The sequence below is a fragment of the Amblyraja radiata genome, chromosome 7 (assembly GCF_010909765.2).
Source record: "Amblyraja radiata isolate CabotCenter1 chromosome 7, sAmbRad1.1.pri, whole genome shotgun sequence".
NCBI classification, from domain to species: domain Eukaryota; kingdom Metazoa; phylum Chordata; class Chondrichthyes; order Rajiformes; family Rajidae; genus Amblyraja; species Amblyraja radiata.
This window is the reverse complement of record NC_045962.1, coordinates 26342276-26365852: the sequence shown is the minus strand read 5'-3', so window position 1 is coordinate 26365852 and position 23577 is coordinate 26342276. Positions and strand designations below refer to the sequence as shown.

Below are 23577 nucleotides of genomic sequence, written 5' to 3'. Positions count from 1 at the left end.
GTTTATCTTGCACTAAATGTTATTCCCTTTATCATGTATCTGTACACTGTCGATGGCTCAATTGCAATAATGTATTGTTTTTCTGCTAAATAACCTAAAATGCATATTTCTGCTTTTGCATATTAAATAAGCGAATTTTGCCGGCAGTCTGTTAGTTTTTTCATTCTTTTTGTTATTTTTTAGTGTTAAAAAAGTTTGTTTTAATGTTCTTCGGTTTGTTTTATGTGGGGGGAGGGGGGAGGGGATTGGGGGAAACTTTTTTTCAAGTTCTTACCTTGCCGGAGATGTCATTAATTTTCTGATCATATTCTCCGGGTGCTCTGCGGCCTTCCATCGATGGAGCTGGAAGCCTCCTCGGACTGACTTTGAGCCCTATCGCGGGGTGCGGACTTAACATCTGAGTTGATCCCTTGCCTGGGATTGCTCCCACCGCGGACTTTACCATCAAGCTCGCAGTCGGGAGAGGCTAGTCGGGAAGCTCCAACGTCGCAGAAGGTTCGACCTGCCCCGACGCGAGGTTCGATCGCCCGGCGCGGGGGAGCTGACATCCCCCCAATGTGGGAGCTGATCGCCTCGACGCGTAGGGCCCAAACGCCGCCGGCTACGGGAGTCAAGATCGTCCCGTCAACTGGGGATCGAGGCCCACGACCGAGGAAGAACTAAGGGAAGGAGTTGAACTTTATTTTGCCTTTCATCACAGTGTAGGAGTCACTGTGGTGGATGTTCATGTTAAAATGTGTTTTTGAGTAATCTGTTGCTTTTAATTGTATGACTGACCTGGCCAATGAAATTCCTCGTATGTTGCAAAACATACTTGGCGAATAAAGTGTGATTCTGATTCTGATAATGTTTCATGAGAGAGGAGCTTTTATATGTGATTTGGATTGTCATTCTAGCTTTTCTGTAAAAGTTGTGCTCTGACCATAGTAAATGGCTTGGCTGCCTCTTTATAAAATCTGAAGTGCTCATTACCAAAATGCTTTTGTCAATGTGTTTCTACAAAGGTTTCTTCAGCATACATTTGGAAATCAAGCCACTGATAGAATTTTGAGTGAGAATTTCTACAAGCGTCCAAAAGTATAGATTAAAGTGTCACAAGACTGCCAGCAAGTTGTTAGCCTTGACCACATACTTCAGCTCCATTGAGCGAACAATTCTACAGTTGAGTTTTCTTTTATCAAAAGTAAATTAGCAAGAAAGCAAAATGGAGGCACAAAGGACTGCAGATGCTGGTTTACAATAAGTTATTACAGCACTTTGTAAATATATAGAGTAGGTGATAGTTCTGCATTGAATTTAAACAGGGAATCTGAAAGATACCATGAAGGCGAGTTGAGATCTGGAAAATATTCAATATATCTTGACTAATGATTATTCAACATTTTGTTTTTGTGATCACATTCCAGAAATTGTAACAAGTTCAGTAGCATATCTTTACAGATGCAAAAATCCTGAAATGGCTGACAATGTTTATCAGAATGACAAGGAAAGTTCTGTTCCATCTTTGGATGTGTCGGTGTTTCCCTCATTAGCCTCACGAGTTACTTCAGAACCAAAAACACTGGAGAAGTGAGTCAACCTCAATCTCAAAGTATTGCTAAAAAAATAGTAAACTGGTAAACTGTAATCATAATGATTAATCACATACAGTGCCCTCCATAATATTTGGGACAAAGATCCATCATTTAATTATTTGCCTCTGTACTCCACAATTTGAGGTTTGTAATAGAAAAAATCAAATGTGGTTAAAGTGCACATTGTCAGATTTTATTAAACGCCATTTTTATATAATTTGGTTTCACCATGTAGAAATTACAGCTGCGTTTATACATAGTCCTCCCATTTCAGGGCATCATAATGTTTGGGGTACATGGCTTCACAGGCGTTTGTAATTGCTCAGGTGTGTTTAATTGCCTCCTTCATGCAGGTATAAGAGAGCTCTCAGCACCGAGTCTTTCCTCCAGTCTTTCCATCACCATTGGAAACTTTTATCGCTGTTTATCAACATGAGGACCAAAGTTGTGCCAATGAAAATCAAATAAGCCATTGTGAGACTGAGAAACAAGAATAAAACTGTTTGAGACATCAGCCAAACCGTACACTTACCAAAATCAACTGTTTGGACCATCATTAAGAAGAAAGAGAGCACTGGTGAGCTTACTAATTGCAAAGGTAGACAATAGACAATAGGTGCAGGAGTAGGCCATTCGGTGTGATCATGGCTGATCATCCCCAATCAGTACCCCGTTCCTGCCTTCACCCCATAATCCCCTGACTCAGCTATCTTTAAGAGCCCTATCTAGCTCTCTTTTGAAAGTATCCAGAGAACCGGCCTCCACCGCCCTCTGAGGCAGAGAATTCCACAGATTCACAACTCTCTGTGAGAAAAAGTGTTTCCTCGTCTCCGTTCAAGCGCTTTTGATTGCAACATGCGCCTTAATTTAGTTCAACAAAGAAACTGACAAGTTACTAAAGAACCCCTTATTACCCCTTATTTTAAACTGTGGCCCCTGGTTCTGGACTCCCCCAAGGTACTGGCAGGCCAAGGATGACCTCCACAGCTGATGACAGAATTCTCTCTATAATAAAGTAAAATCCCCAAACACCTGTCCAACAGATCAGACACACATTTCAGGAGTCAGGTGTGGATTTGTCAATGACCACTCTCCGCAGAAGACTTCATGAACAGAAATACAGAGGCTACACTGCAAGGTACAAACCACTGGTTAACTGCAATAATAGGATGGCCAGGTTATAGTTTACCAAGAAATACTTAAAAGAGCAACCACAGTTCTGGAAAAGGTCTTGTGGACAGATGAAACGAAGATTAACTTATATCAGAGTGATGGAAGCAAAGTATGGAGGAGAGAAGGAACTGCCCAAGATCCAAAGCATACCACCTCATCTGTGAAACACGGTGGTGGGGGTGTTATGGCCTGGGCATGTATGGCTTTTGAAGGTACTGGCTCACTTATCTTCATTGATGATACAACTGCTGATGGTGGTAGCATAATGAATTCTGAAGTGTATAGACACATCATATCTGCTCAAGTTCAAACAAATGCCTCAAAACTCATTGGCCGACGGTTCATTCTACAGCAAGACAACTATCCCAAACATACTGCTTAAGCAATAAAGGAGCTTTTCAAAGCTAAAAAATGGTCAATTCTTGAGTGGCCAAGTCAATCACCCGATCTGAACCCAATTGAACATGCCTTTTATATGCTGAAGAGAAAACTGAAGGGGACTAGCACCCAAAACAAGCATAAGCTAAAGATGGCTGCAATACAGGCCTGGCAGAGCATCACCAGAGAAGACACCTAGCAACTGGTGACGTCCATGAATTGCAGGCTTCAAGCAGGCTTCAAGGCATGCAAAGGATAGGCAACAAAATACTAAACATGACTACTTTCATTTACATGACATTGCTGTGTCCCAAACATTATGGTGCTCTGAAATTGGGGTCTATGTATAAACACTGCTGTAATATCTACATGGTGAAACCAAAATGTATAAAAATGACCTTTAATAAAATCTGACAATGTGCACTTTAACCACGTGATTTTTTCTATTACAAATCTCAAATTGTGGAGTACAAAGACAAATGATGGGTCTGTCCCGAACATTATGAAGGGCACTGTACCAACATCTACATCATTGTGAATGAAATTAGCCAGCAAATTGGTACTTCAAATGTAAAATACTATTCAACTTTCCTCCTGAAAATAGCTACAGATATTATGCCTATCTGCAATTCAGATTAGGTAATAAATGTGCAAAGGCTCTTTTCCACTTCAATGCTTTCTGTACTTAAATACCTGATGAAGGGCCAAGGGCAAGACGCAGACTGTTTAAACTGACAATGAATGATTAACAGAATAACATTAGGAACTCTAAATCAGTAGCAGTCATTTATTGCTGATGTATCTGAAAAATTTAAACTTGACAACACATCATTTAAAAATAACAGCTAAGCAAATCAATTAAAGCCCAAGACGTTCTTTCTCGATGATAATCCAAATTTATTTTGGCAGTCAAGCAGTTCACAATGATACTTCTTAAATAAAGCACATAACTCACAGATAATAGCAAACAACTCTCAATGTCATATATATCTATCCATTGATATATTAAAGATGGCACTTCAACACATGCAGATTTCACACTTCAGATCTCACTATTTTACAGATACAAATAAATTCTACAAGGCTTGTTGGTTTTCAGCGGCAACCAAAGCTAGTGGGTATTTTCAGATCTGCAAAGTTTTCTGATCTACCACCAAATGATATTTACTTAAAGCTCTAAAGTCTAATTGTTTTAATGGAAACAGGTAATTTAAATGAAGCTCCACATTAGCAGCAAATAATATTTTGGGCATTATAATCTGTAATACCTTCATTATAAAACTATGTAATCCAGTTCACCTCCACAGTACCAATTATATATCCAAAAGGAGTTTAATTTGTTTTCCACATTTCAGAAGTACTTAGTGTACATTATGTAATTCCCCTTTTAAAATACATTATTGAAATCTTGCTGGGTTTACTTGACTTTAGCAGGTCATGTAATTGAAATCTCATGCCAATCTGCACAGAAAATCATCAAATTATTCTTGGGATGTAAAAGGGAGCAATTATCCTAATATTGATTACCTGATTTTCCAAATTTTTAAAGTAATCACATCTTCTAGTCTTAAGGATGCACAGCACCATCTTAGCAGCAGCCGTGTGTACTATCCTCACAGGACAGGACATTATCTACCATCGGCAATCCTTTGGAACTCTAGTTGTTTGTATCTATATTCTGTTACACATGGATCTGTCTGGCTTGAATATCATTCCTAAAGCAAATAAATTGCAACTAGATCCATAAAATGTGTGAGAAAACAATTATTGCCATGTGACTCCTGCTCAATTTCATCTTAGTCTCAATCCAACAAAACAGCTGAGACTTACATGCATCTGCTTTAGTCAAACTCCCTCCACAGAGTTAATTGATAAACTCAATATTTCCTATGAGAATACTGTATGTGATTATAGAGATATTCTAGGTTAAATTCAGCTTGAAGTTGGTAAATCACAACTTTTCGCACCTAGTCCAATCATATTCATTATGAAAATGTAATTGATTCCCTTTGTTTTTAGATAGTATACTGTGCATTATATGGTTTAACACATATAATTCAAAATGATTTCACCCTTGCTTTGAACAAAATAATAGAAGATACACCAGGCAAAAGTATTTACACTCAGATAAAGCTTTTAAAATATTTCTAAGTTATAATTGGGCATGTTTTAAAACATTTAAATGAATACCTTTCCCAAGAGAAGCATTAGTTAACGTAATATTCATTAGAAGTTTAATTGTCTTATTTGATACAGTTTAGGTTCTTCCAAGATCAGCGGTTGCAAAACATGGAACTAAGAAAACTTTAGTTACAATGCTGAATGTGTTCTGTGCATGGCCCACCACCAGCTCCTGAAAGTTAAACTATTTTAATATTTGAGAAAACGATTAAAAAAATTACTATAAGCAAAATATAAAATCCAATAGTTCTTTAGGGTTGTGATTTGAATAACCATCAACGCTAGAACTAATTTTGGAGTTATATTGAAGCTGTTGTTCTACCAGAAGATTTCCCTCAATACAATTTTGTAATTGACAACATTTTTTTGTCCTCACAGCATATCAAAAACAAGATTGTTTTCCTTTTCTGATCATTGTTATAACACTGATACTTAAAACTAACCTTTGATTAGTCTTGCAAGATATTTTGTATAGATACAGAAGCTTGAAAGCATTCTTCATCAGACTCTGCATGAACAGTTTCTTGCCTTCTGTTATCAGGATTCTGAACTGTCCTTCCATAAGCTAGGGTATTATCCAATTCACCTCTACCACATTGTGGACATTGGACTATTTATGGAACTGATGCGCTACGATGCTGAGAACTATATTCTGCAATCTGCATCTTCCCCATTGCCCTATGCATCGTACTTGTGTTTGACTTAATCGCATTTATGTATAGTATATCTGATCTGTTCGGATCGCATGCAAAACAAAGCTTTTCACTGCATCTCAGTACACGTTGCAATAATCACAAATTTAAATCAAGAGTCTCTTAACCCTCGAGTCTGAAATAACAGAGTATTTTTATGGATTGTTCCCTAGGAAATATCAAAGTCCTTTAAAAATGTTGTATCAACTCATAACCATTGATGGGATAGTGTTGGCATTTGTATGATCCTATTACTAACTGAGCATACATTTCTGAAACAATACACAAGTCCTTGAACCACACAGGTGAGCCTGGGACCAAGCTACCTTGAAAAAAATAAATTGGTCCAGAATTTCCTGAGAGGAGCAAGGAGCCCATGCACACCATCCCTTAAGCGCCAGGTCCCAAGTTGCCTTGTGTGGACCTTTAAGCAGCAACTTTGTTCAAAGACAACCCAGGACCTCCTGATTGTAAATAGTAGGGCCTAAACATGCACCAACCACAAAAAAGCTTTGACATCTGTTTAAACCACAATCCTAGGCTTAATCGCCTCTGAAGAAAGCTCAAATCTATTTGCATATTTCTGCCATTTATAGGCAATTAAACAACTTAAAATTGATCACTACATAAAATGTTTTTAAATTATCAAAAATATAATTAAATTAAAAGTTAGAAATATCAGAAAATAATTCATGCAAGTAAACCTAGATAATTCAAGATAATTATCTGAAAGTTACCACTTTCCTTTGTAATCATTCATGTCGATTGAAATGAATATAGCTTCTAGATATGTGCCAGGTCCAACCTGCTGTAAGTTAAGCTAGCATTTTTCATACTGCAACTTGTAGAAAACTGTAGTTAACTGCTGCTCTACTGTTGGACTACATGAAGAATCCAAGGCAGAAGTGTAGACAGGAAATCACCAGTGATCGTAGGAAGTTTGAATCTTCCATATGGCATTTCTCAGAAGAATTCAGACCATTTATACAATATCCCTTTGACGAATCTGTGACCATTGTCGACTTTCTAAGAAATAATGTCCATTCTTAATTTCGCATTCATTCATTCTAAAACAATTTCAAATGCTTTATTAAAAGCTACACGAGACGTTTCTGTGATATTAGTAAATAAATTTTGTAGCACTGCCAAATTGCACCTCCTTCATTATATTAAATATTAAACAAATGTTTTTATTCCTTTATCAGAGCACTGTCACATGTCTGAACTTGAGGAAATCTTTTTCTTGTTTGGCTATTAGATTTCAATAATATTATTCAAACATAATGCATAAATGTGTGCAGAGCGAAATAATCGAAGGAGTAAGAAACACCACTTTGAATTCATCTAATCAAGAGATAGAGCTTATATCCTCTTAAACTCACTATGCAAAATAAGTTTTGAAAAATGATTTAACTTCTGACATTAAAGGCAGAATTACGTTGTTAATGCAATTCAGAGTATATTATTCTGAATAAGTATTATTCTTCGGCTCAGACTAATACTGCACTCCAAAGTTGGTGCATCCTTGATTTTGCCTGCAAGTTATAAATATACTTTCAATCTTCTAGGGCCAGTTCTTCCAAATGTTTAATAATTTTTAACTGCCAACAATATTTGTTTTAGACCATTACTTTACACTGACTTTGAACTCATTGCAATTAAGTAACCACTCAGGAATATGACGAAATGCAAAGAGTATCACTGAATATTTCTCAGTTGTTTTCTTAAAAATACATTGATGAAAACTTTAATAAATTAATGTAAAAAATAAATGTTAACTCCTTGTTTCAAATGAAATAAATACCTGATGATATTTGGTACTGATTCACATATATTGTACAGAAATATTATACAAAACAAATTACTTCAGAAGATCTACGTGTGAAGTGTATACAACAATGATAAATTATACCATGGTTCAAGACTGAAATGTTCAATCGCAAGTGTTACTGATTGCAATTATTTTTATATTATATCCTGTTTATAGCCTCATCCCTAGTCTAAAATTATCAACTACACGTGTAGTTGGATTATTTAACAAACACTCAAACACAACTCACAAACATGCAAGCTCATTTGATACTATTTCTTTTTTAAAGCAGCAACATTTCTGATGCTCCACTCAAGATGACAAAAATAAGAATCAAATCATGCAAATCATAAATTTAGCTGTCATTATGGAATCCAAGTACAATCCAGCAGTTTTAGTATTCAAAATTATGTCTGAGCTACCATACAAAAAGTACAAAGGATTGTTGTCATTTTGATCTGTCCACTGAAACAACTACCAGCATAAAACAGCATAAATTAATCTAACTCATTCTTCCTATGATTGTTTTAAAATGCCCTCGCAACAAGTTCAAAATAAAACATCTTCATTTTGGATGAGCATCTCTACTAATTGTCTTTGATAGCGTATGTCATTTAAGGCTGCCATGGGATCCTGCTCTGGGGCTCGCATTAGAGTTGGTCCGAAAACAATCCCAAGGTTCTCCGCATTCATCAGGTTGTCCTTCTCATGTCGGGTAACCCTGTGAGAAATAATCATCCATTTAAGTACACTACTTGTAATATTCACTCAGGCACAAGATACCAAAAACATAACTTCAATCAAGCCTTATTGTAAATTAATATAGTATGCTTTTGACTAAAAATCCTACATATTTACTTTATTTGCTCTCTAATCAAACATCAAGGATACCCCCTAGTAAGTAAATTATCACTGAGCTTTCACACACAATAGAGGTAGATACCCAATTCACAAGAACAAATCTTGAAATAAGACCACTTAGCCCACTCGATCTCTTCCATCCAACAGACAAAATATAATCTGTATTGTCACTTTGTTTTAGGCAACTTAAAGCGTGAACTTGCAAGGCGCTGGTGAGTTCTTTACTGGCTTGCGTTGTAGACAGATGTGAGTGGTGGAGATCTTGGGAGGAACTCAAGATACTTAATCAATCCAGTACTTCTCGTTGGACATTGGTATAAACAAGTTAGCCTATGCTTTACATTCATGTGCTGGCCTCCACCATTAGTTAGTGGTGACTTTCATGGAGTCTCCCGTGTCTAGTTCTATACAACAGAAATGCAACAGAACTTTGGTCTAATCTATTTTTTATGAAATTGCTTATCTCTCCTTCTATGGTTGCACACTCCTTCTATGGTTTAGCATGCTTTTGATCCTGTGCTGTAGCTTCTGCAGGTCTGCATTTCACTTTTAGGTGCCCTGCTGCTGCTGCTGCTGCTAGGCAATTAAATTACATAATTGCAGTTTAATAGAAATTTGCTGCTGTGGATACGGTGCAAGATACTGGGTGTTTAATCTTAGTTACAAGATGTGTTTGAAATCCACCTCGTTTAACACCATTGCAGTGTCGTACAACATGGTGAAGGTTGTCACCAATGTGAAAGTTGTCCTTAGACTCCACATGGACACTGTGATACTGCAGTCTATTTATAATATCATGGTTAGAGGCATCTATAATAGGGAACCCGATCTGGACAGAGGTAAAGTTGCATTTCCACAATGGTTCTTTTATTACCTACCACAAGCTGCTAGTCATCAACTTCAAGACTTGGCCAGCACAATCTGCAGTTCAACAATTGACCCTTTCCCAGCAGTCCCCCAAGGCACATTCTGTTCTTTTTCTATACCTAATGTTTCTTCCAAGTGGCAGTCAACATTAAATTTTGATATATCAATCTGCGTGATGGGAGTAGACGATAGTGAATCGGGAGTTTCATTGTCCACATTTAGCCTGATTCCATGAGTCTTCACGAGTCCAGAATTAACATTACGAACTCCTGGGACCACCCCTTTCTTAACCCTTGATTCATTGGTTAGTGCTGCTGAGGAAGATGAGGAAGAAGCGTGGAATGTTCAGTAAAAAAAGTGTTTATGGAACAGGACAGCCAATTTTGGCACGTTCCCCTACATGGTTGAACGTGTTCCTTTTTTATGGGTTCTCCTTTATTATGTCTTAGTCCAGTGCGTAAGCTAATGCAAAGTGGCCAGCCTGATTTTATTAACATTATTTATTTTTTGAAGCAGTTTCATACAAGGGGTGCTGGACCATTTCAAAGATAGTTAAATGTCACACATATTACTTTGGGACGTAACAAACAAGCCTGACTGGATCAGTCTGGTACATCTTAGGTAGAAATCATTAAACTAAGTAGGTTGATGTGACAATCTGACATTCCTCATAGAAATAAAATTCTAGCTTGTTATTCAGGATTTGTGAAAGTAAACATATATAAGTTTCCATCTGCTGTGGAGGGAACTGAGCTGGTGTTTCTGAACTATTAATTTACACCTTTGATGTGCTTGTTCAGAAATATAGCTGCTATGCTGTTGTAACACAAATTTAATGAAATCAATAACTAATCTATATTTGGAAACTACAGAATTGGAATATCTTGGATGCTGTCATCATCATTAACTGTTTAAATGTAGCTTAAAATAAACGATGTAGCTACCTTTATACTTGTAACTGGGACTTTAGAATTTGAATCCCAAGTTCAACAAATACTCCTAATATGGCTTCTAGTCCGAGACTCTCCCACTGGTGGAAACATCTTCTCCACATCCACTCTATCCAAACCTTTCACTATTCTGTACGTTTCAATGAGGTGCCCCCTCATTTCTCTAAACTCCAGCGAGTATGGGCCCAGTGCTGCCAAATGCTCATCATATGTTAACCTACTCATTCCTGGGATCATTCTTGAAAACCTCCTCTGGACCCTCTCCAGAGCCATATAGGAAATATGGGAAGATGAAGGAAGAAAGATATGAAAAACAAACTACTGGAGGAAGTCTTGAATACTGGAGCCAAGGTACTGGGTCAATGTTTGGACTCAAGACCTGGTATCAATCCTTTTGTTCCTACAGCAGTTTGACTTTTGCTCCAGATTCCAGCATCGGCAGAATCTTTTGTCAACAGAAATATAAACATGTAAATAGATTTTATGAGTGTAGATTTAATTTTCGATAAGCAAACATTTCTAAAGAAAATGAATACATGTATCAAAGAATACATGTATCAAAGTCAAATACAATTTTTGTAAAATTTCTATCAAATCTATACAAACTGTTATCAATAGATATAACATACCTTTTTAGATGAGCCATAAGGTATCTCAGAGTTTCACAGTGTGCAGGTGGTAACATTTTTAATGCTTCATGAACGGACTCTAATCGCTCTTCTGGATCTGTAATCTCTGGAATAGAAACAAAATATAAATCATTCAAATATTTGCAAAGTTTCACAAATTATTCAACCTTGACATTAAATAGGAATTGTTTAAAAGTTATGCAAGGAAAAGAGCATTTTAACAAAATACTTCTGCCATAAATAAAACTACAATGTTTATTCCCTGAACGAGGATTCTTCTCATTTAGCTTTTACAAAAGCAGGTTCATGGGGACCAATCTTCAAATGGGAAAACAATTATAAACAATACTTAATGTTGCAACTCATTTGCTGGAAATCAGTTTTCCCTTAATCCCTCTGATCTCAGACTGCTGAAGTTTCTGGTGCTTCTAGAATTATGCTGAACAGTGAGAAAACTTTCTGAATCGAATTAGGACTGTTCTTCGACAGAGCAATTTATGGGACTCTTGTGAGTTTTGCTGAAGGTCTTTAAAAATAATGAATGTTTGAAACAAAGTTATGTTATGTTTATTTCACCAGAGAATATGTTCTGAAACCGTTATGCCCAAGAAATGTGATAAACATAAATTCAAAAAGACTAATCAAATGCTAATCACTAATCAGAGACATCGACCGTTTATAAACAGTGGTTATTGAAGGGTTTCTTCCTGAAACTATTTGCAAAGCAAAGTTCATCAGTATAGAGTTATCGAGAGATGCAGCATGGAAACAGGACCTTTGGCCCATCCAGTATAAGCTGAATATCAACCACCCATTTATATTAATTCTACATTAATCCAATTAAAAAAAATATTCCCCACATTTTGATCAACTCCACACAGATTATACCACTCAACTAACCTTGGGACATGTGGGGAAACTGGAGGACCTGGAAGAAACTCACATGGTCACAGTGATATTGTGCAAACTCCAGCACAAACAGGTCTCTGGTTAGTGGCTGTATTAGGTTGTGCTATCGTGCCACCCTTGATTGACACACGATTGAATATTAAGAATATCTTCTTATATTAAATTGTAAACACTTAAAATAACTTTACTCACGAGCTGCTTCAATAAATTTTGGATATGCATCATATGTGATAGTTGGAATAGGCAAATCTCTGAAGTAAAGTTTAAGCGCTCCAGTGATGATATTTATATCTTCATAAATATTCACAGAAATGTCTGCTTTCTCACCATCTAGGAGCCAAACGGTAAACAAAATCAAAATAAACAGATATTCAATTCAATATCAGTATGGTATTACATTCACGACAGATTCAATATGTCATTCGAATCCTGCAGATTCCTGCAGAGAGCATAGCAGGTTATTACTTTAGTTCCAACTAACACAGCAATATCCAGAAAGGTGAGCAATTGTTGCAATTGCAAGCTTCATATTTCACCATGAATAGTATCAAGTTACAGACATTTTAGGTACAATCATATCAAAGTCTTATTATGACCCAGGAAAGAGGCCATTGAGCTCATCATGTACATGCAGTTCTCAACAGAGCAATCCCATCAGTCCCATCCCCCCCTACTACTTTATGCTCTCACACATTCAATTCCCCCTGTGAGTATTTCAGTTACCCACACTAGTGAATAATTTACTGCAGCCAGCTAACTGATCAACGCATCTTCTAGATGTGAGAGGAAGTCAGACAAACAGGCAAAAACCTACAGAGTCACATGGAGAATGTGCAAACTCCAGACAGACACCACAAAAAGGTCAGAATTGAACATAGTCCCCTGGAAATATGAGGCAACAGCACTAACTGCTGCACCATTATGTCACTGGTCCACTGAAGATGGTGAAAATCTACATTTGTAAATTGCATTTCCTTTCATAATATAGCACATACTGATTTGCAGTGGAAATGTTGATATCTAGTTTGGGATTATGATATTATAAAAGATGACCTTATAAAATTAAACACAATTGCCATTTTAATTGTAAAAATTTTCAGCTAAGGTTGCGTGGTTTTGATGAAAAAATATTAGTATACTTAAGGTTTAGCCAAAATATGATAACCTAACTTTTATACTGCTTGAAAAGGGTAGAACAGTGGACAATTGCTTTTGGTTGGGTGACTATTTAAGGGGCAAATTAAAGCATTTTAATAAATATTTACACTGCTTGAGAAAAATATTGCAAGAATATTGCAGAACTTGTTAATAGTTGCCAAGCCATATGAAGCCAATTAACCTACGTTTTTGTAGGTTAATTGGCTTCCGTAAATTGTCCCGAGTATGTAGAATAGTGCGAGTGTATAGGGTGATCGCTGGCTCGTGTGGACTCAGCGGGTCCATGTGCCTGTTTCCATGCTGCAAGTCTAAAGTAAAGGCACAGGTTACCCCAACTATGTTGGACCAACAGTGGACTTACATTTTCTACTACCCGTGATGGCTTGTTGCCAGCCAAACCACCTCAATGGAAAATGGCAAGGCACTGTGCAACAGCAGGGCACAGAATGATGCAATGCTGCCACTCTGAGGATGGGGGTGAGAACTACTTGGGTTTTAAATTGGACAAGTGTGAAGTGTTGCATTTTGGGAGGTGAAATGTAAGAAGAAAATATACAGTAAATGGCAGGACATTTGGAAGCATAAATGTTGAGGGATCTTGCGATCTTGATACCTGAATGTGCAACACACGTAGATGGCGTGGTAAATAAACCGTACGGCTTTCTTGCCTTCATCGGTTTGGGTATTGAGTATAAATGTCAGAAGTCATTCTGTCGCTGTATACAACTTAAGTTAGGCCACATTTGGAGTATTGTGTTGAGTTTGGGATTCTGCATTAAAGGAAGGAGGTGGAGAATTTGAAGATGGTGCAGAAGTTCACTTGGATGTTGCTTGGATATCAGTGTCAGTCAAAAGGAGAGATTGGAGAAACTTCGATAGTTTTCTTTGGAGCATTGGAGGCTGATGGTGATCTGGTGAAAGTATATAAAATTATGAGAGGTATAGATAGGATGGATAATCAGAGCCTTTTTCCAAGGTGGAAATGACAAATGACAGAGGCATTGGTTTAAGGTGAAAGGGGGAAAGTTTAAGGGTGATCTATTAGGCTTTTGTTTTAAATTTACCCACAAACAGCGAGTGGTAGTAACTGGAAAGTGCCACCAGGGGAAGTGGTAGAAGCAGAAATGTTAACAACATTTAAGAGGCAGTTAGACTCTGACTCAATACCTACCAAAATAAACCCCGTTAGAGACTTATTTGCATGATTTTACTGATAATCAAACAGAAATGCTTAAGCTCAAAGAATAAATTGTCTCCAATCAAGAAAAATAGATTTATCACTCTTTTCAACCGGCTGCTGTTATATTTCACAAAACATAGATCAGTACAGCACAGTAGTTAATCAATCCACAATGGTGAACTTTTTTCACACAGAGAGTGGTGAATCTCTGGAACTCCCTGCCACAGAGGGTAGTCGAGGCCAGTTCATTGGCTATATTTAAGAGGGAGTTAGATGTGGCCCTTGTGGCTAAGGGGATCAGAGGGTATGGAGAGAAGGCAGGTACGGGATACTGAGTTGGATGATCAGCCATGATCATATTGAATGGCGGTGCAGGCTCGAAGGGCCGAATGGCCTACTCCTGCACCTAATTTCTATGTTTCTATGTGATGTCTGTGCCAAGCATGCTGCCAATTTAAACTAATCCCACCTACCTGCACATGATCCACATCCCTCCATTCCTTACATGTTCAAGTGCCCGCTCAAATGCTTTTTGAACACCACTATTGTATCTGCTTCCACCTCCTCTGCCCCCCACCTGAGAACACATTCTAGGCACCTACCACTATCTGTGTAAAATGACTTGCCTTGCACATCTTCTTTGAACTTTCTCCTTCAATTTAAAGCTATGCTCTCTGGTATTTGACATTTCCAGTCTTGGAACAAGTCGTTGACTGTCTATCCCAACCTACTCTATCATTACTCAAGAACCTCTATCAAGTGTCCCCTCAGCCTCTGAAGTTTCAGAGAAAACAATTCAAGTTTGTTCAATCTCTCTATACAGCTACTAGCCTAAATTCACAGTTACCAAACTGATATTAGCTTTTGTGACTCTCCTACTAATCTAGCTTCAGAAGTTGGAGCACTGAAATATTTATAGGGTTTATTTTAACCTTCAACTGTTGAGAAACAAAACAAAATCTGATAATCTTCATTTTCTTTTATTAGATTGATATAATTCAATAACTGAAAACTAATTGGACAGAAGTCTAAAAAGTAAGTAAATATAATAGTGTCAATCTGCTTGCTGTGAATACCAAATACTGCACTTCTGTTTGTTGTGCAAAATTTAGTGACACATACCTCTGTCAAATGCCAGCTTGACATCTTCAATTAGATCACTAAATCCTGATACTCTGTACAAGCCTTCTGACATCAAACCTACAAAATGTAGAAATAATAATAATAATAATAAATGGAAATTGAAAGCTGTATTAGTAAAGAAAACTGAAGCCAGAGAGACATACAGCAGACATAAGACCTTTGGTCCATTAATTCTGCACTGGCCATTAACCACCCATTTACACTAATCCCACATTAATCCCAATTTTTCTTTATACATTGCTTATGCTTATCCAACCGAATATTTTGAATTAAATTGAATACTTTCACACATGTGACAGTGAAATTATTTGACTGCATACCCAAAAGTCGCCATGTAAAGGTCGCTGATAAAGTAAAAAAGTATCCCGCGCCACGTCCTTCTTTGTTCTCCCTCTTCCCCCTCTCACGGCTGTTCCTCCACGCCGGGTCCACCTATATTCTCCTCCCTCCCCCTCCTCCATGCCGTGTCCTCCTTCGTTCTTCCACCCCCCTCACAGCGGTTCCCTCTCGCTCCAGTTCCACCTTTGTTATTCTCCCTCTTCCCGAATGGCCTACTCCTGCACCTATTTTCTATGTTTCTATGTTCATTAACATGATACCTATCAATCACTGTCAATATCCAAGATGATTTGTGGTTCCTACCTCTGCTTTCAATTTCTCGGATGCACATATCCACCACCATTGGTCTTTTTGTATTATGTGCTTTAACCAGTGTTGTCAGGTCACAGCTGTAAACTTTTTTCACATGTTTCAAATCAGGCTTGCAATCATGTGGAACCATCTTGGAACACTGTTTGTGAACATTCAAGCCACAATCTAACAATACAGAAAAGGAGAAATATTTAAAATGATGATAACATTACAATTATTCCAACACAAATAATTTAGATCAATTATATTGTATTTATTTTCTGCAATCACCTGATAAAGTACCTAAAATTTGTGTTGACCGCAGCCATCATTCATTTTTCACTCGTTTCAGAAGTGGCAACAAGGCACTCAGAGAACGAAAGTGGTGGTGTTGTACCTGCCTCATAGCTCATGATTTTGCTGTTATTTTTTTTATTTTCCAAACATTTCCTAGCAATTTGTATTTCCATTATGTGGATGGAAATTGCAGAAAGATTGTGAAGGCTCCATTTTGAAAAATGGACACTGATTAAAGCATGGGTGTTAAAAGGAATACTGTGGAATACATTGCATCTGTGATGCCAGAGGTAATCCCTTGCCTTTTCCGAACTTTGGTTTACCCACTTTTCGTCTATTCCCAACACATTAAGGGCAATTTTTAGCGGCCAATTAACTGATAAACCTGCACGTATTTGAGAGGAAACTCATGCAGTCACAGGGAGAACATGCAAACTCCACACAGATCAAACCCAATTTTCTGGCATGGTGAGGCAGCAGCTCTACCTGTTGTGTCACCCTACAAGAGATGCTAAACAGGTTGGGTATCTAGTCTTTGGAGTTTAGAAAAATGAGAGATGATCTTTTGAAACATACAAGATCCTAGGAGCGAATGACAAGATGGATGGTGAAAAAAAAAATTTGGGGGAGAATCTTGTGCATTTTAAGAGGTTTGTCATTTGAAACCTAGATATGTAGGCATTTATTTTCACAGAAGGTCTCTGATATTCTCTTACTCAGAGTGCTGAAGATTATTATAAGTATTTAAAGTGGAGGAAGATACAATTTTGACAGATCAGCAATATCTATAAATATTTTGAAGTAAAATTCCACAATTGTTTGAAGAGAAATGTTAAGTGACATGGGAAAATAAACATTTGGGGATTAGACTTGATAACTTAGGGAGAAAACACAGATGCAAACATGATGGGATAAACAGTTTGATTCTTTTAGCATAACTAAAAAAGTAGACTTTAAGAACTAATGGGCATGAATTTTCCTAAGTGTCCTGATTTGACATTGATAAAATTCTGCCATAATTATCAGTGGAATTGAATAATTTGATTTTTCTGCACTATACCAATCAGACATTTAACATGCATTTGATACTTAGAAATCAAAATCATAAATAGACAATTTATAATACATTGTTTGATATTCCAGCCCTCAATGGCAACTTTTATCTCTGTACTTTAAAAAAAAATCACAAATAGATTATAAATAAAGTAGAATTGGCAACCTTGTACAAGGTTCACTTTAAATAAGGTTAAAGCTGGCTTTTATCATTTAATAGTAGCATTTTGACGAAAAGCATGCAATTTTAAGAAATTACTTAAAGATTTCATTGTTAATCATGTTTAACATACATCCAAACATATTTCAATTCAAAACCAAATTATGAAAATGAAATTATTATTTTAAAGAAGAAAGTACCTGCACATTTCACACCCTGAGCAATTAAGCCCCACATAAAATTGGCACAGTATTCACACCAGTGAGGCCCTCGGAATGTGTGAACCTGTAAAATGTAACATTAGGAAAATAACATTGTATATGACGGCACCAAGATTTACTGAAATGAATTGTTTGATTAAAATGCAGAACCATTCAACAAAAGTCGAAGAGATATTTTAAAAATAACAATACTTTAGTCTTGAAACAAGTAATTAAAACGTTAAGTGAAAAACACATAACCACTAAGCGTTTTCATACAACCCATTGGACATGAATACATTACCATGGCAACCATCAGCAAGCAGCATGAGTATTTTTAGATTCTCAGGAGAATTAATATTTTAACTATAGCCATTTTCAGAAGTGGAACACTGCTAATTTATTCCAATAATATTTTTTTTAAATCAAAGGTGCATTAGTAAATGCTGGAATATAGTAAAACTAAACTGGCTAAACTTGTTGAGGCTTTCCCTTGCAATTTGTTTGAATATGGATGGAAAAAGAAATAATACAAACATTACCAAACAAGAGGTCTGTAACTATTGCTATACACAAATATATAATAATAATTTTTTTTGCTGATGCTGAAAATAAGCAGAGTGAAAATAAATTGTTTTTCAGACTGCAGTTGTACATAAACAATATAACTGGCAGAGCTAACAATCATACATAATATTAAAATAACGATGTAACAATGTTTTATCAGATTCTGTTCAAAGAAACATTTATTCTGTTCTCTGAAAAACATGGCAATGATTAAACGCACTCGAAGTATTATTAACTCTTTCTCAACTCAATTGATTAAGTTAAACATTAGAGAAACAAATAATTGCAGAAGCTCTAATGTTTAAGCATTTCCGTTGATTAAATAATAAACCACGAGGTTACTGAATATCAACTAAAAAAAAGAAAAATACCTCGAGGAAGTAAAGCCCCTTATATATGCTTTCTAACTGAATGTTATGAAATGCTTTGGGGATATATTTGCTACTTTAAGAATTCTATCCAAAGGGAACTTATGTCAAGTCATTGTCATATATATTTAGAAACAGTCTTAAATGGTCATTGCTTAAGGGCAAAAATGTTTTAGTGCTCTTTCACTATTGTGCAGAGTATAAGAGAATTATAGTACAAATACCTCATGAACCTATGCATTTCTATTCACAAAGGTTGGGATTATTTTCTGATTATGACAGACTAGTAAAAATGATATTAGAAATAATAGATTTTACTATTTATGAGTACTAGTTCTATCTTTTATTACAACTATCTAATTAGCATTAGAAACAATACAGCCCTCCGCTTCTAACAGTCAAGAAGCCCAATCTTACACCCGAAGCAGGTAATATCTGCAACAAATATCAAAAACATCAGACTAGGCTTGGCAAAAAGGATTCAGCAGGTGTATTAAGTCAAGATGCAACTAAATATAAATTTAATTTCCTAAAATTAATCATATTCTTAAAAAACTAAATGTATGAAGATGTTACTGTTAAAAATGTGCATTTTGTTTCAATTGATTGTGGGTTAGTCCAACCGTGAATATTTAATTGCATGTGTAGTATTTTTTAAAGGTAATGGTCAGAAGAAATGATCACAGACAGCATTATATAACATCCAGTACTCCAGTGAGTATTTTGTAAATTTAACAGGTTTATTACAATTTAAACAAGGTTTTAATAAGAGTTCAATTCGCTAATTTTTCAATGGGAATTGTGATACTAAAATACAAACATTACCTGAAGATGATCATTTATAAATTAAATTATCAAACACATTATTTCATTTTGAAATTCACAAATGCACATTTTAAATTATATTAATTTCACATCCTTACCTTAAAATTATGTACTTTTTCATATTTAGGAATCCGTTCACTTTCCTTAAGTGTGGCTCTTCGAACAAGTGAAGTCAACTGTGAATAAGCAAACTGTTTTAGTGGTTGCCACAAAGATGAGGATACCTTCTGGGGTGCCATTCTCATCCCTAGAACTGTTACTAAAAGTCCACGGTAGTCTGATTGCTTTGATTCACAAATTCTGAATTTATAAGATTTTCTACCATACCAAGGTTGTTTGGGTGGCATTTTTGTCGTACACTGTGATTTTATAGACAAACTGGAGCGATAATTTCCTTTAATAAAAATGGCCTAACCTATTTTTTTATCTAACATAGATCAAAGAATAAAAATTTCACACAATTCTAAACTTAAAAAAAGTAATCTGACGAATGAAAAAACTTAAAGTTCTGCACGTGATATGTTATATTAAAAAAAAGCAATACAAAGTAGCCAAACATTCATTATCTCCGCGTACAACAGATCATGTCTGACATTCACTTTGGAGATATGAAATGAATAAACTAGCCAACATTCTCCTTTCATCAGATGAAAACACACAAATCAATTCAGCTAGTTATATAAATTAATCTTCAAGCTGTGAGTTAGCTTTAGCACCCATTTAAAGATATATCCCACTGCACATTTGTTCAGATGACTTCCTAAATTAACAACGCTGCAAGTCTTGTCGCAACCAGTTTGTGGATACCAAGCTCTTGACAACTCAAATCCCATGGAATGGGGTGGGGGGGAAATAGCTGGGGGAGGGATTGGGGGTTGGATTTCAGCAAGCACAATTAATCAGTCAGGTCACATTTAGTCAGAAATCAACTAGTCAATAAAAAAATAACTGGCACAGATCCATTGCTCCCACGGACAGATATTTTCATCACATTAGATTAAAAAACAACCATCGGTAAGAAAATAATGAGCAAGGAGTGAATCATACATCATTAAAACATAACACCATGTAACTACATTTTAAATGAAGCACAACCAGTTTCGGATATATATTCTCTTATTTAGTTCTATGAAATGTTAAGAATTATTCACCCAAATATTGAAAATGTTTACCCCATAACCGCCCTATCCACTGACGCACAGCCCCCAATTCGCAGGCGCGTCTAGAGAGGGTGGGGGGGGGGGGGGGTGCAGAGAGTGAGGGCAGAGAAAGAGGGGGCAGAGACAGAGAGAGAGGGGCAGAGACAGAGAGGGGCACGGACAGAGGGAGAGGGGGGCGGAGGGGAGGGGGGCAAGGGGGTAGAGGAGAGGGAGGGTGGGTGAGGGGGGGTAGGGTGCGGGAGGGGGGAGAAAGGGGGGGAGAGAGAGAAAGGGGAGGAGAGAGAGAGAGGGGAGGAGAGAGAGAGGGGAGGAGAGAGGGGGAGGGAGAGTGAGAGGGGAGGAGAGAGAGTGAGAGGAGAGAGGGGGAGGGAGAATGAGAGGGAGAGGGAGGGGAAGGAGGGGGGCGGGGGACAATAGACAATAGACAAAAGGTGCAGGAGTAGGCCATTCGGCCCTTCGAGCCAGCACCGCCATTCAATGTGATCATGGCTGATCATCTCCAATCAGTACACCGTTCCTGCCTTCTCCCGATATTCCCTGACTCCGCTATTTTTAAGAGCCCTATCTAGCTCTCTCTTTAAAGCATCCAGAGAACCTGCCTCCACCGCCCTCTGAGGCAGAGAATTCCACAGACTCACCATTCTCTGTGAGAAAAAGTGTTTCCTCGTCTCCGTTCTAAATGGCTTAATCCTTATTCTTAAACTGTGGCCCCTGGTTCTGGACTCCCCCAACATCGGGAACATGTTTCCTGCCTCTAGCGTGTCCAAACCCGTAACAATTTAATATGTTTCAATGAGATTCCCTCTCATCCTTCTAAACTCCAGAGTGTACAAGCCCAGCTGCTCCATTCTCTCAGCATATGACAGTCCCGCCATCCTGGGAATTAACTTTGTAAACCTACGTTGCACTCCCTCAATAGCAAGAATGCCCTTCCTCAAATTAGGGGACCAAAACTGCACACAATACTCCAGGTGTGGTCTCACTAGGGCTCTGTATAACTGCAGAAGGACCTCTTTGCAGGTGGCGGGCACGAGCGAAGCCCGGAACGATCTGAGGACTGTCAAAAGCAGCGGAGGGCCGGCTGATCGTGGCTTCTGCATGGGTAAGCCCACCCAACAGCGTGATAGACGATCGGGCGGGGGAGACGGAGAGGAGGTCGTCTCCTGTGACGGCTGCCACGGCCACTTCTCCACCGGGCTTCCCTGCACTCACACTGCGACAACAACTACCGCTGCCATGTTGTAGGACTTCAAGGAGCGCGCAGCATGACTTGAGCACGTGTTTAGCGGCTTATGCGCAGCTTGCCGCGAGGAGCAGAGCCATTGTGTCGTCATCAGCTCGCTTCAGCTCGATAGATTTTAAAAAGATCTCAGATTGGTGACCAATTTTAGTAAAAAACGGGAAATAATGAATCATACTTTCCGATGAGGTGATTTTCGAGATCATGAGGTAAATCTGTAAAAATGTCACCATTAGTACGTCGGGTTTTCGTGGAGATGTGAATCAAAGAAAAAGACTCAAGTAAACAAACAAATAAGTAAACATCCAAGATCAGAGTTTTATAATATAGATATCACTGTTCCATGCAAGAAGAAATAAAATGGAATCAGAATTTCATTCATTCATATTCATTAATATATTTAAATTGGATCGATATTAAACAATAATATACCCTGGGCCTTTCACCAAAGGATTAGTTATTAAAGAAGTGCTCATCTCGATCAAATATGACCAACATCTTTCAGGGAAGTTTTAATTAGGAAACATACAATTCTATCTCTTCACGTTTCAACTGCTTTGTTTCTAAAGAATTACATCAAGAGTGATCAAAGGCAGGAAGACAAGCTACTTCTCTTGTTGTTATCCGGTTCTGCTATTCTGAGCCTTCCCCAGATTATTATTATTATTATTTTTTTATTCTTTATTTCGAACATCACGCTATAATCACCCTTCCCAATACAATCAGTATAACAAATATCCCAAATCTTAAATTTCTCTTTGTATCCAAAAGTTAATTGACACTTAACTAATAATTACTAATTAATTAACATACAGTGCCGTCCATAATGTTTGGGACAAAGACCCATCATTTATGTATTTGTCTCTGTACTACACAATTTGAGATTTGTAATAGAAAAAAAATCACATGTGGTTAAAGTGCACATTGTCAGATTTTATTAAAGGCCATTTTTATACACTTTGGTTTCACCATGTAGAGATTACAGTTGTGTTTATACATAGTCTCCATATTTCAGGGCACCATAATGTTTGGGACACATGGCTTCACATGTATTTACAATTGCTCAGGTGTGTTTAAATGCCTCCTTAATACAGGAACATGAGAGCTCTCAGCACCTAGTCTTTTCCCGTCTTTCCATCACCTATGGAAATTGTTATTGTTTATCAACATGAGGACCAGAGTTGTCCCAATGAAAGTCAAATAGGCCATTATCAGACTGAGAAACAAGAATAAAACTGTTAAGGGACATCAGCCAAACCTTAGGCTTAACAAAATCAACTGTTTGGAACATCATTAGGAAGAGAGCACTGGTGAGCTTACTAACTGCAAAGGGACTGGCAGGCCAAGGAAGACCTTCACAGCTGATGACAGAAGAATTCTCTCTATAATAAAGAAAAATCCCCAAACTCCTGTCCGACAGATCAGAAACACTCTTCAGGAGTCAGGTGTGGATTTGTCAATGACCACTGTCTGCAGAAGATTTCATGAACAGAAATACAACGGCTACACTGCAAGATGCAAACCACTGGTTAGCTGCAAAAATAGGATGGCCAGATTACAGTTTGCCAAGAA

The 23577-nt window shown here is 37.4% G+C and overlaps 1 protein-coding gene across 4 annotated transcripts in view; it reads right to left on the bottom strand.

The window, feature by feature from the left end:
• Positions 1–4001: 4001 nt before the first annotated feature.
• chn1 (chimerin 1) overlaps positions 4002–23577 on the bottom strand; it is a 78041-nt gene continuing 58465 nt past the window's right edge. For all 4 annotated transcript variants that reach the window (XM_033023916.1, XM_033023913.1, XM_033023915.1 and 1 more), the window contains 7 exons: positions 19704–19781; positions 17846–17930; positions 16148–16321; positions 15485–15562; positions 12217–12354; positions 11116–11221; positions 4002–8529 (listed from right to left, as the gene is read on the bottom strand). In XM_033023916.1, coding sequence (XP_032879807.1) covers positions 8358–8529; positions 11116–11221; positions 12217–12354; positions 15485–15562; positions 16148–16321; positions 17846–17930; positions 19704–19781 — 831 coding nt within the window. In that variant the 3' untranslated portion in view covers positions 4002–8357. The remainder of the gene's footprint in view (positions 8530–11115; positions 11222–12216; positions 12355–15484; positions 15563–16147; positions 16322–17845; positions 17931–19703; positions 19782–23577) is intronic.